Source organism: Lycorma delicatula, chromosome 2 (genome assembly GCF_047948215.1).
Source record: "Lycorma delicatula isolate Av1 chromosome 2, ASM4794821v1, whole genome shotgun sequence".
Lineage (NCBI taxonomy): Eukaryota > Metazoa > Arthropoda > Insecta > Hemiptera > Fulgoridae > Lycorma > Lycorma delicatula.
Genome location: NC_134456.1, coordinates 213,478,781 through 213,491,256, shown reverse-complemented (window position 1 = coordinate 213,491,256; position 12,476 = coordinate 213,478,781). Strand labels below are relative to the sequence as shown.

The 12,476-nt window shown below is 29.2% G+C and overlaps 2 protein-coding genes across 4 annotated transcripts in view; both read left to right on the top strand.

Annotated features, from left to right (window-relative positions):
- Positions 1–12,476, top strand: part of LOC142319635 (sodium leak channel NALCN-like) — a 118,994-nt gene that overhangs the window by 67,263 nt on the left and 39,255 nt on the right. The gene's annotated exons all lie outside the window — the stretch shown is intronic.
- The window catches only part of LOC142319634 (sodium leak channel NALCN-like), a 176,202-nt gene that overhangs the window by 142,528 nt on the left and 21,198 nt on the right, over positions 1–12,476 (top strand). Inside the window, exon 8 of the mRNA XM_075357146.1 lies at positions 932–1,124. Within this exon, the coding sequence (XP_075213261.1) occupies positions 954–1,124 (171 nt within the window). The 5' untranslated portion in view covers positions 932–953. The remainder of the gene's footprint in view (positions 1–931; positions 1,125–12,476) is intronic.

Sequence of the window (12,476 nt, the reverse complement as noted above, 5' to 3'; positions counted from 1 at the left end):
ATTATAGCTTTTATATATAAATTTTTCCATCATACCACTCTGAACTCAGCCTGATTTTAACTGATTCAGGTGAAAATAAAAAACTAGGTTGTAGAAAAAATATGTCATGACAGCAAATATAATAAAAGAATTGTCAAGAAAAAAAATTTCTGAATTACTGGTTCAATACTGGAAGCGGTACTGTTAACAAGCTTTAAGAAAAGAAAAAATTATTATTAGTAAGGCAGGAATTGTCAACATGCAAACTCAAAGGTTTAGAATAGCTAACAAAGAAAGCAGTGACTATAGTCCTGATGACATTTGACAATGACAGTATAAGTAAGGACTGTCCTTCCTGTCTGTTTTTTTTCTGTTAAAATAAAGAACAAAATTATTAAAACTTAGAAATTAAATAAAATTAAGCGAATAGAAATATTTTAAAAATCAGATAAAATATAACTATACATCATTAAACTGAACGATAAAAAGAAACAGATATGTTCGTTGTACATGTCTGTTCATGTGCATATAGGTTATGTTTGTGTTGATATTCCTCGTACTTCCCTCCCAAACAATCAGTCCATGGCCACTCTGCCCTTTCAGCTGGACATTTTAAATTTTGATGAGCAACACTTTCTGGTATTTCAGTAAACGGTATCTGAATTGATGAAGTAATGCAAAAAATAATTGCATACAAATAAAAATTAGTTTGTAAAACATTTAATTCAAATTTGAATAATTTCTTCATGAAGAAGCTATATTTTTTAGCAGTACTTACTTTTTGGAAATGCAGATTAAAAAGGTATATGTCTGTAATATCAATTATTCTGAGTCTTAAAGTAAGGTGATAACTCATCCGTATATTTCATTTGACCACAAATGATTGTTATTAAATAACTACCCATATTTATTTGTTATATTTAAAATATGATACTGCTACTGTTTGTTTCAGTGTACTTATTGTTGCCGATCAAATGTTAATTGCTCGTCTGAAAGAGTTATGTGAAATTGCTTTATCAAATAATCTTAATTTAAGGAATGCATCGCATTTAATGCAGTTTGCAGCAACTTATCGTGCTGAACAACTACAACAATGTTGTATGCAGTATTATTTCTCTCAATCTTCCTGCAATTTTAGAAATGAGGTATACTTTATTTAATGTAAAATTTTATATAAAGGAGAGTATACTATTTGGGTCAGATTTTCTATGTCAGGGCATTTGCAGATCTTGATCTTTCATGACCTTCCCGCTAATCAAAAAACAAAATTAATCACTGAAAATTCCAGTTGGCTTGTTTTTTGCTTGATATCTTGTGACTGGATAGACCAGTTTGGATGAAATTTGACACAATGATTTCTGTATATAAGGCATTGATACCATTTAATTTTCGTCTTAAGCGGTCAAGGGAACAAGGAGTTACATATCTTTTTACCCAAAAGATAGATAATTTTTTCTCATAATCTAATGCTCCTAATTTCTGATGGTATTTTCAAATCCCTGTAAAGGGTGCTAGTGCCAATTATATGATTCCATTACATTAATATGTTACTTCGGTTATGTATTTGGGTAATTTCATTTGGGGGGTAGGGGACTTTCTGATTTATTTGTAAATTTAGAATTAGTATTCCGTAAATTCACTTCGTTAACCCTTTCCAAGCTAGAATTATACTTAAGTATATTTTTCTAAGAGCCAGCTTTTTTATTCAAACTTTTGAAAAAGTAATATTTTTTTAATGTAAATTGGATTAAAATGTCATTAATGTTGGTTACAAGCAATATTAGGTAAAACCTATAAAAGAGAAATAATGTAATCTCAAAGTTACTATGTATTTTAAATCTTAGTAACTGCTAAAAAATTTTGAAAGGTTGAAAAAAAAATTATACAACACACAATACTCATGCTATATGTAATAATTACTTAAAGTTGTAATTGTAAATTATAAAAATGACACTCGTTATAATCAGTGATGGAAAATTTGAAAATGATGAATGTTTTTCATCATTTAATTCTTTATAACAGTATATTTAAAGCTCGGATTGGGTATGGTAGAAGGAAAGTAAGTGCATCTTTTCCATTTTACATCGCATTGATTTATTTATACAAATTATGATTCATTGAAATAAATTATAATATTACTTTATTGTTCTGTGTATTAGGTTATTTTAAAGCCACACGTGTGTGCGCATGCACAAACAGATACACTCATATGTATATATATTTAAACCTAACAAAATTTTTGGACATGACATCATAAAAATCTGGCATAAATGTAATAATTTTCTTTTAAATTTAATTATTTATTTTTTTTTACTAAAACCACATATATATTTTAATTATCGTCCTATTATACATTTGTCGTAGGAATTTTCTACATGTTTTGCCTCATCAATGTATCATCATCAGAGCCTGAACTAGAGTTCAGGCCAGGAAACTTGGCAATTTGCTTGCATGCTTCTTGTAAATATATACTTTAGTATCTAATATTGCGGTGTGATGTTATGTGTTTTTTTGTATGTAAGACTGACGAAATGTAATTGTGGATATTTTCATTCCATGATAATGTTGGCACATAATTGTGGAAAAAATGTAGGAAATTCCTATGACAAATATATGGTAAGATGATAATTAACATTATATATGTGTTTTTAGTAAAAAATAAATAATATGTGTGCACCGTACGATAAAGAATGCATATAAAAAAGTTATTTATTTACTTAAACATTTATATCATAATAATTTATCTTGTTTAATAATATTGAAATTTCTCTTCAGTAGACTGGATGATGAAGCAGATATAAAAATATCTTCCTCATATAAATCACTAATACACCTTGTCACATGATTTGCATTCAGCATGTTAAGATTAACTTAGATTGCATTTTAACATAACATAAAACATATTATTTAAAATCACTATTAATAATTGTTTATATTGGCTGTAATAAAGGATTCATTAACAATGTTTTACGTATGTAAGTCAAATAAGAAGAGATTATCACAAATTGATGGATTCCGAAAACTACACAAACTGATTATGGAAGAAGTGTATTCCCAACTTGCCACCTTAGTCGGTCATTGTAGTAGATGATGCATCATATCACAATGTTCTGCTATATAAGTAGCCAAATTCTAACTCTAAAAAGTGATGTGATAAAATGGTTAGCCAAACAATGAATTAACTGTTCTCCTGCTATGATGAAGATTGAATTATATGATATCATAAAATTACACAAAGAAAATCAAAAGAAATTTCTAATAGATGACATTTTCAAAAATTATGGTCACACAGTTCTATGGTTGCCACCTTTTCACCCTGACTTAAATGCCATTGAAATGATTTGGAGTTAAGTGAAAGGGCAAGTAGCTGAAAGAAATACAACTTTTAACATGTTGGACGTTCTTAAGCTAGCTGAAGAGGAATTTCATAAAGTGTCTGAAGCTGAGTGAAGCAATGTCTGCGAGCATGTTGTCAACATTGAAAAAAAAAATACATTGAAAGTGAATATTTATATGATGTGCACATCGACAATTTTGTGATAAACGTGAATTCAGAATCGGACATGAGCTCTTTAGAATCTACCAATGACAGTGACTTCAGAATTTGCGAGCTATACCTGCAAAGAAAATATGTATTAAGAAAATAAACTGAGTAGAAAAAATAATTATTTAAAGTACTTTAAAATAATATTATTAATTGGGATACTAAAGTAGTTTTAATTAAATAGCATCGTGTGTATTTTTGGTTATAAATATCATCTATATTAACTAAAATTGTAGATTTTATATTAACTATAATTACTTATCTAGGTGCAAGTTGAAAAGTAGACAGGTTATATCCTTATCTTATTCCTATTTAAATCAGACTTCATCTTTATTCATCTTCTGTTCTTGTGGCTGCCACTTGATTCGTATACAGATATTAGATATCTCTTACGCATTTATATTTAAGTCTGAATTTCCTATTCCGTACATTTAAGTCTGAAACCTTACATTCTGTTCTACATTATCAGATTCCTTCTCTACAAACACCATGAAGTTACCTTCTTAGATAGGTCTGAGACTTTCCCTGAAACCAAAATGGTCATTATCTGTATGCTATTTACCACATTTCTTATCATTTGTAAAATATCTTATAGAGTATCTTACATGTATGAGATGCTACACCTCATGTGCAATAGTTTTGCTCTTGCTTTTTTGGTATCTCTTAAGGACTGTGAGTATTTTTCCCAATCTCTTAATTCTTGCATACTAACCTGTATAATCTATTCAGTTTTGCTTATCCTAAAAAACATAACTCTGATGGTATAGTATCTATCACTACTGCTTGATTTTTGGGTATCTTTAAATCATTTCATATAAATAACAAAAGTATGTCAGTTTTTTTTTTTTTTTTTTTTTTTTTTTAATTATTTGCTGCTAGTGTATCAGAATCATTTTTAAATATTTATAAAATTAAATTTTGAGCTTATTTGTATACTCAGCAACTTTATTGGTATGGAAATTTATACTGCTATATGCTAGTATTTGTTTTTTAAAAATAAAAATTATAGTGAGTTGTCACCCATCTCACACTTATGACATAATTCACATTTACAGCGTGTAGTTTTAAATACTTAACTGGCTAATTAATCACCCCCCAGTCATTTTTAGATTATTCGTAGGATACAATTATATACTAATTTTATATCAAAATATGATTTATATATTTGTTCATAATATTATTTATAAAAAAATAGATTGTTTTTCTGCATATCATTTCTACGATTAGATTATTCCTGATTGTTGCACTGATGCACATTATTCTTATTCTGTGCCAAAGATGAGGACAAAGAGCACATTAAGCTTGTTTCTTGAACTTTGGGATAGGGGTAGAATCATCAGCTGATTCTTGAATCTGTAGAAATTGGTTTTATTGAAGTATCAAGGTTAGTTGAATTGATTTTTATAAAAGTTTTTTGAAATATGAGGATCAGAAGTTCTATTTTATTTTTTTATGATAATCTTTCAATTGTATTTATACAGTAGGCAAACTTGAAAATAACTAAAGCACTTAAACCAGTTTTACATCCAGCATGTCATAAAAGTAATAGAGGTACCAACATCTGTAACAGTGGCAGTCGAGTAGCTGTGAACCGCTGTACAGTGCTGTTATAAAACTACAATTTTGATATTTTTAATTATCGACCTCTGTTTCTTTATGCATTATGAATAGCAAAGTGAAATAGTAGAATTAACTTTCATTAATATTTTTGGAAGAGAAGGAAAGTAATGTCTTTTTCTTATCAAAAGTAAATTGCTAAGAGACAACTTCATTTTTTAGTTTGGTTGAATTGAATTTGGATTTCAGATATATTTTTTCCGAGAATCTATTAGTTTTACTATTTTAATATTATCAGCCACTGGCACTTGAACCAATTATCACAGGTGAGATGATTTTGTTAGTTCTACTTAAAGGCAAGGTTCACCATTAGAGAATAATTCACTTCTTTTTTCAATGTATAGTATTGCAGTAGCCTTGTACTATGTTAATACATATATATTAAAATTTTCACGGCATACTTCTCTGGTTTATTAGCAGACTAAATTCAGAAGCGGTAGTTACTTTGAAACTGCTAATCTATGATACAAAATTTGTGTCATTTAGTTATAAATATCTTCCTTGCTTCACAAATAATTGCAAATTTCTCTATAATTTTCTTTGTAGATTTATTAAGTCAACATTTATAACAACAAATTACAGTGAACTTTTTTAATTAATTACATTAAAAAACAGCATTTTACATTTCATAAGCGATTATTATATAAATCTATACACCATATTTCATTAAAAAGATTCCTTTAAATCTCATGGTTTACATTTAATATTAACTGTAAATGATTTTAAAAGTTAAAAATAAAAATAAAAATAGCATAGATTTAAGATTTAAGATGTTTTAATTTCTTCTTTGTAACAATAAAATATACTTAATGAGGTGTTTTGCACTAATCACAGATAAAAAATAATGACTTTTGCCTCTGTTAACCCAGACTTAATTCACTTACACCATAAAATAAAACAGCGGATACATTTTTAACTTTTGTGATAACAGAATTCATTTTATGAAAAATAAAAAAAATATTTTGCTTTACGTATAACGTATAAAACTGTACAATGGAGTAGATGTATTACAGTTTAAAAAATTGTCCGTTTTATGAAAAGTGTTAATTACGAGAGCTTCAAAAAAAGAACAATAAAAAAATTATTTTAAGTTTTTTCTTATTCTTGTGCACAATCACTAGATTACTTCTAGATCCTCTTGAAATTCAATAGTTGGTACTGGTATTTCGTCAGTTTTTACCTGAATGAAGAAATTTAAACATGAACGGTATTCATTAGGAATAACAACATTTGTGTTGTAAAATTTGGCAAGATGCTTTTTTTGGCTTCAGAATTTGGAAGTAAAATTTTATAAAGATGCATCAAATGTAATTTATTGGGTCTTCCTCATGCATATTTACTGACAAAAATGCAGTTCTTGATAATCACTTTTATAATATTAAGAAAAAAATTACTCTTGTTAATTTTCAAAAGTACAAACATTTGATTTTAAGCCATTTAACCATGTCACCTTTATAATCCTTAGTTCTATTTAGTATGACTTCTTTGGTTAAAGATTTCAAATCTTTAAATTTATCAAACTTGAATTCCTTAACCGCATAACCTTTTTTTTGTTTGTTTCTGTTTGATCTAGCCATGCCAAATACTGACAGCCAATCAAGCATTGAAAAAAATTGAAACATTCTTCTGTGTGTATCAGTGGCACTGGGCATGGAATCAGCTTCCTTTTTCCATGAATTTATGTTCAGTTACACTAAATTGAAAATGTTCTGTTATATGCAGAAACAGAGTTGCCATGTGTGAGTTTCTATTTTGCCCTGCGAAAGTGTCTGAAAACAATGAAATGTGTTTTCAGATATGTTCAGGTAATTCTGAAACCGATGAAAGAGAGTTGTCCCAATCTCGCAACTACTTCACTTTCCATTAATCTCATTCATGTAAAGCAGTATTTATTACTTGGAACAGCCATAAACTGTAACATTGTAAACACATATTTTACAACTATAATAAAAATGGCCCTACATCAGATACAAGAATTTGTAAAACTTTCTATAAGTCAAAAGTTGCACAAAAGTTTTCAATATTAGCTTGTGTTTTCTTCAGCTTTTGCAGCATATGCTTCTTTTCACTTTATATGTTCTGTACTTTGTCTACTGCATTTGTAACTTCGTAGTTTTTACAGATCATCTTAAATGGTAAAAAAAAAGTCTAAATTATGTCAAGTGCAAAATTTTTGGTAAAAAGTTGTATACTTTTTTAATTGACAAAACAGGATCGATTATTTTTTCTGATGCCCTTTCTACAGTAGTGACTTTCCAGTGTAAAAATAATTCTATGTGAAATTTTATTTATCCAGACTACAATTTAAAATTTCCAAAAATTGTAATTATGGATAATTTAATATAATATGGATCATTTATTTATTCAGACTTTAAAATTTTATTTTAATTATCCAGATTATAATCGTTTTATTTCCTTTTATCTGAAGCAGAGAAATTTTCACAGATTTTTTATCTACCAGCAAAAGCTGTTTTCAAAGGTCCACTGCTAATACAAATGGTTTTCTGAAAAAAATCTTTACAAACACGTATCTTGTTGCCTTTTTTAAAAAGCAGTAGCTAAATCAAACATGTTTTCAGTTCCTGAATCTAAGCATTTTCTTTTCCTTTCAATTTATTTGGTTTAACCACAGACAATAAGAGATTTTTTTGCTTTTTATAAGATAATTGTATGTATGGTATCTTTGTCAAGATTTACATTAGTTTTGTAAAAAACAGTTTGAACAATCAGGTTTGTTTCTGTTTTAGTAGTCATGCTCTTCCCAACTTTTAATTTGTACGGAAGGCCTGATTTACATTTATCTTTATTTTAACAATCCATTCTTTAGGATGGGTTTTAATCACTGATATGGCTTTTTATTTCATTAATAAAAGTTTGTTCAATTTGAGCCTTACCAATAACAATATCTTTATTTACATCATTATTATTAATATATTTTACATCACAGTTACCAACGCTACCGACATTATCAGATTTATTCTGCTTATTTCTACAAAATAATTCATCTTCATTACTCTCTTCTTCAGGTAGGAAATAAGGAACATTAGGGATATTCCATTTTAATTCAACAAATGATCAGTGCATCACTATTTTTGATTTTGATGATATTTGGCTAACTACCCACCTTGTAGTGGCCAAAAAATATTTTTTTATATTTAAAAAAAAATTTTTCTTGAGTAATAGCCTATTTTCTAACTCCCCAACAGGTAAAAACAGGCATTTTCATCACTTTCTCCACGAGCTGTAGCATTCTTATTTTACATCATACGAGGGTCAAAAATGACTTTTTGGAAAGAGTAAAGATGGAACTTCATCTTAGTGTACTCAAAATTCATTTTGTTACATTACCAAATCTTGTAATCTTTACAAATGTTTTTTTTTTTTCAAATTTTGGGCTCAAAATAAATAATGAAGAGCGTAAAGTAACAGGTCTGTTTACCTTTTAACACTTTGTTACCAAGTGTCTATCATTAAAAAGAAGGCTGCCAAATCATAAGATTTTGAAAATGCCTCATTTTTGAGGCCAAAAAACCACATGTGGGACAGGTGGCAAAAATCTGAAATGTTTACAGTAGTAATTACTTAAAACCATATAAAATGTATTTTGTTAGTCAAAGGAGTTGACGAGTAATGAAGCCATCAAAACCACTAAAAACACTGTTCCTTCTAACCATAAACAACATATCCAAAAATACTGATGTTATGTATTTTTTTTCAGATTATAGAAATTACAACTAAACTCATTAGAATGAATAAATTGATAATTAATGAATAGTCAATTACAAAATGATAAATCATTAATTACAGATTGACAAATAATAATTACAAAATGATAAACAATTCAAATACATTAACAAGTTGTTCAATTCACTTTTACCTTATTTTACTTCTGCTAATGGAAGTTATGAATAAATCTTACACTTTTTGATAACAAACTTAACTAACATAACTTAGTGGTCCTGTCATTTTTTTTATTGAGTAGAACTGATAAGTCCTCATTCATCTTTGGTGTAATGTTGTATCCTCTTCCAGTAGTTGGTAGAAGAAGCTCTGAAGGCATGAGAATCTTTAAAATATTCTGCGGTTGAGCCCATGCTTGATTATCCCACAATGATTTCTTGAATGAAGTACTAGGGCCCTACGGATGGAAAAAGTGTATTCAATATTCCTCTTCATTTTTATATATTGTGACTTCAATGATTTCACCTAACCACCACTTGCTATCGTTTATGCAGCAGATATAATTTTTACATTTTGGCTTTGGTAAACCTATAAGGCAAATCAGTAACACTAATGTACTTGTGTACTGATACTAATGTAAATGTTTCTGAGTCGGAGCCCGCCTGGACTTTCAGAATACATCTCTGACTCTTTGGAACATAACTGTGAAAGGTTCTTGTTTCTGGGACTGTTATGATTGCCTGATAACAAGAACTGAGGTATTCTTCAGTCTCTTGGACGTCTTTATTAGAGTAGAAAATAAATGTTATAATAATAATAATTGTACATTTCAGAAGGTGTAACAATTTGATTGTTGACTGTCCTTTGAAGGCTTGCTTTAGTCACAGTCCTTTTTACAGTTCTACCGATACCATCACAAGGTCCCTTTCCATAGTAAGAGGCAAAAAAATGCCATTCAGCCGCCATTTCAAAATGTTCTTGGTGGTAGCACAAATTTATGAAATTTTTTTGTCTTTATACTGGGCTGTTAAGAGCCATCAGAAAAATTAAAAAATTGTTTAACTTGTGGTAACAGTATTCTTACTTTATTTATAACTTGCATTTGGAAGCAGAAGAACAGTGGTGTAGTATTGTGTTTCAAGTACTCGCTAATCACAAAGTAGCTTTGGTTTTGCTGTTTTCCTTCTTTTGTAAACTATATGAGAAATGGATGTGCTGTGGCACAAGTTTTTGACAAGTGATATGACTAGACTTGATCCTGTATCACAAAACGAAAATTTTGAGAGAAGTCTCCCATTATAATACATTCACCCTCCAGCAAGTTTTCCTTTTTAATGTTGAGGAAATAGCTTGTTTCTTTGCAACAACATGATGCCTTTTAAGTACTCTTGAAATGAAAGAATTTGAGTAGTTAGTTCACAACGGTCAACAGAAACCCATTGTTTGAAAATAATTTCAGAATCAAAATCATCCCAGCTCTCTTGCAGTAATTTGAGCCTTAACATTTCACACTGTGACTTACACGTTTCATTTTCTATATTACATACCACGGTTGAAAGGAGAATTTTATAATCAAATTTCATTTTTAGAGCAGATAACATAAGTTTTACATTTTGGTGGGTGGCACACCCACAGAGTGAGTACCTGGACCCACCAGCCAAAACACAAACTTTAGGTCTTAAATCAGCAAATTTTGAAAAACCAATCTTTAAATTATGTTTTTCTTTGAAGGCTGTGTACAATTCTTTTAAGTTACGTAAGACAAGCCTTTTTTGAATATTAATTTTCTTCCTGTCGGCTTGTCTTATCTTACAGAGACACAGTCCTTCTTGCCTGGCATCATTCGGCTGCGCTCATCATTCTGATAAAAATTTTGGACACATTTAATAAAATTTTCATCAATTATATTACTGGGTTTCTTTTTCCCAGTTTGTGACAAAATTCCACTCGTTTTAACTAACACTGATAAACATAATTTTTGTTTTCTAACATGCAATACATGATTTTCATCTGTTTTTTGATGCTGAAAACAAACATGAACTCATCTTTCTATAACTCATCATTTTTGAAAAATTTTTACATTTTAAATAAAGGATTTTTTCATTTTTCAACGTACAGTTAGCATTTTAAGCTCCTATATTGTATTTTGTTAGCTCATTTTTTATTGTTTAACTTTATTAACATAATTTGTAAGCTATAAATAAATAATACTGAACAAAGAATTAAATCGTATCATAGTCACATATTATGACATATGTACCTATGGTTTGGCGTGAACCAAAGGATCATGTAACCGATTGTTACTTTTGTTTTTACAAGTGTAACTGGAATTTCTAAAAAAATTAAACATACTACAAATATCCTTCATTGAAATCTGCACTCAGGCTGTACCTCACAGTGAAATTATTCCAGTTCCTGAGCCACTTGTAAATGTATGTTTTGAAAGCAGCGATAAAGAATGAGGCAGTACTGAAGAAGACAACAATGATTTTGATTTTTGATTGTCTTCCAGTAAGCCACATCTTATATCACAAGGTGAATTAAATGACCTGGTTAGGGATTTACATTTATTAAAAAATCAAGCTAAGCTGTTAGGACCAAGACTGCAAGGTTGGAATTTACTTCAAAAATATACAAAAATTTCAGGCTTTCAAAAATCTACTTCACAATTGTAACAAATATCCTTCGATACCAATCGCTTATGGTATTAATTTGAAAGAGACTTACGATGTGATGAAAGACGGTCTTGAAAAAATAAATTATAAAAAACATTTCTGGAACATATGTGGTCATTTGAAAGTCATAGCTGTTTTGTTAGGCATGCAATTAGGCTGTACTAAGTAAATGTGTTTTCTTTGCGAATGGGACGGCTGAGCTAGGGGTAAACATTATGTTACCAAAGAGTGGAAGAAACGAGACAACTTAACTCCAAATGGGAAAAACATTATTCATGAGACCTTGGTTGAAAAAATATATTTATCTCTTTAAACTTTAAACCTTTATAAAAAATATATTTACCATATCAAGCTAGGACTAATGAACAATTCTTTAAAAGCAGTGAAGAAGGAAAGCCCCAGATTTTTGTACATCAGGCAGAAATTTCCAAATGTAAGTTAAGGAAAAATTAAAGAAGGAATATTTGTTGGTCCTCAAATAAGAAAGTTGGTCAAAGATTATGTATTTAACTCGATGTTAATTAATGTGGAAAGTGCAGCTTGGGCTTTATTTAAAGACATTTGCAAAACATTTTGAGCCCCAAAAATGAGATTTTCAAAATTTTATGATTTCATGACCTTTATTTTTAATGAAGGACACTCGGTAACAGTCCAATTTTTTTATACGTACCACTAGTACCTAAGCGTTAAAAGGTAAAAAACAAGCGTGTTACCATAAGCCCTTCATTATTTATTTTGGGCTCAAAATTTGAAAAAAACAACAATTTGTAAACTTAACTTCAGTAAACATTACTAGATTTGGTTATATAACAAAATGAAGTTCCAGCTTTACTCTTTCCAAAAAGTTGTTTTTGACCCTCTGTTGATGTAATATAAGAATGCTACAGCTCGTGGGAAAAAGTGACGAAAATGGCTGTTTTTACCTATTGGCAAGTTATTACTAAGTAAAAAATATTTTTTTAAATATAAAAAAATATTTT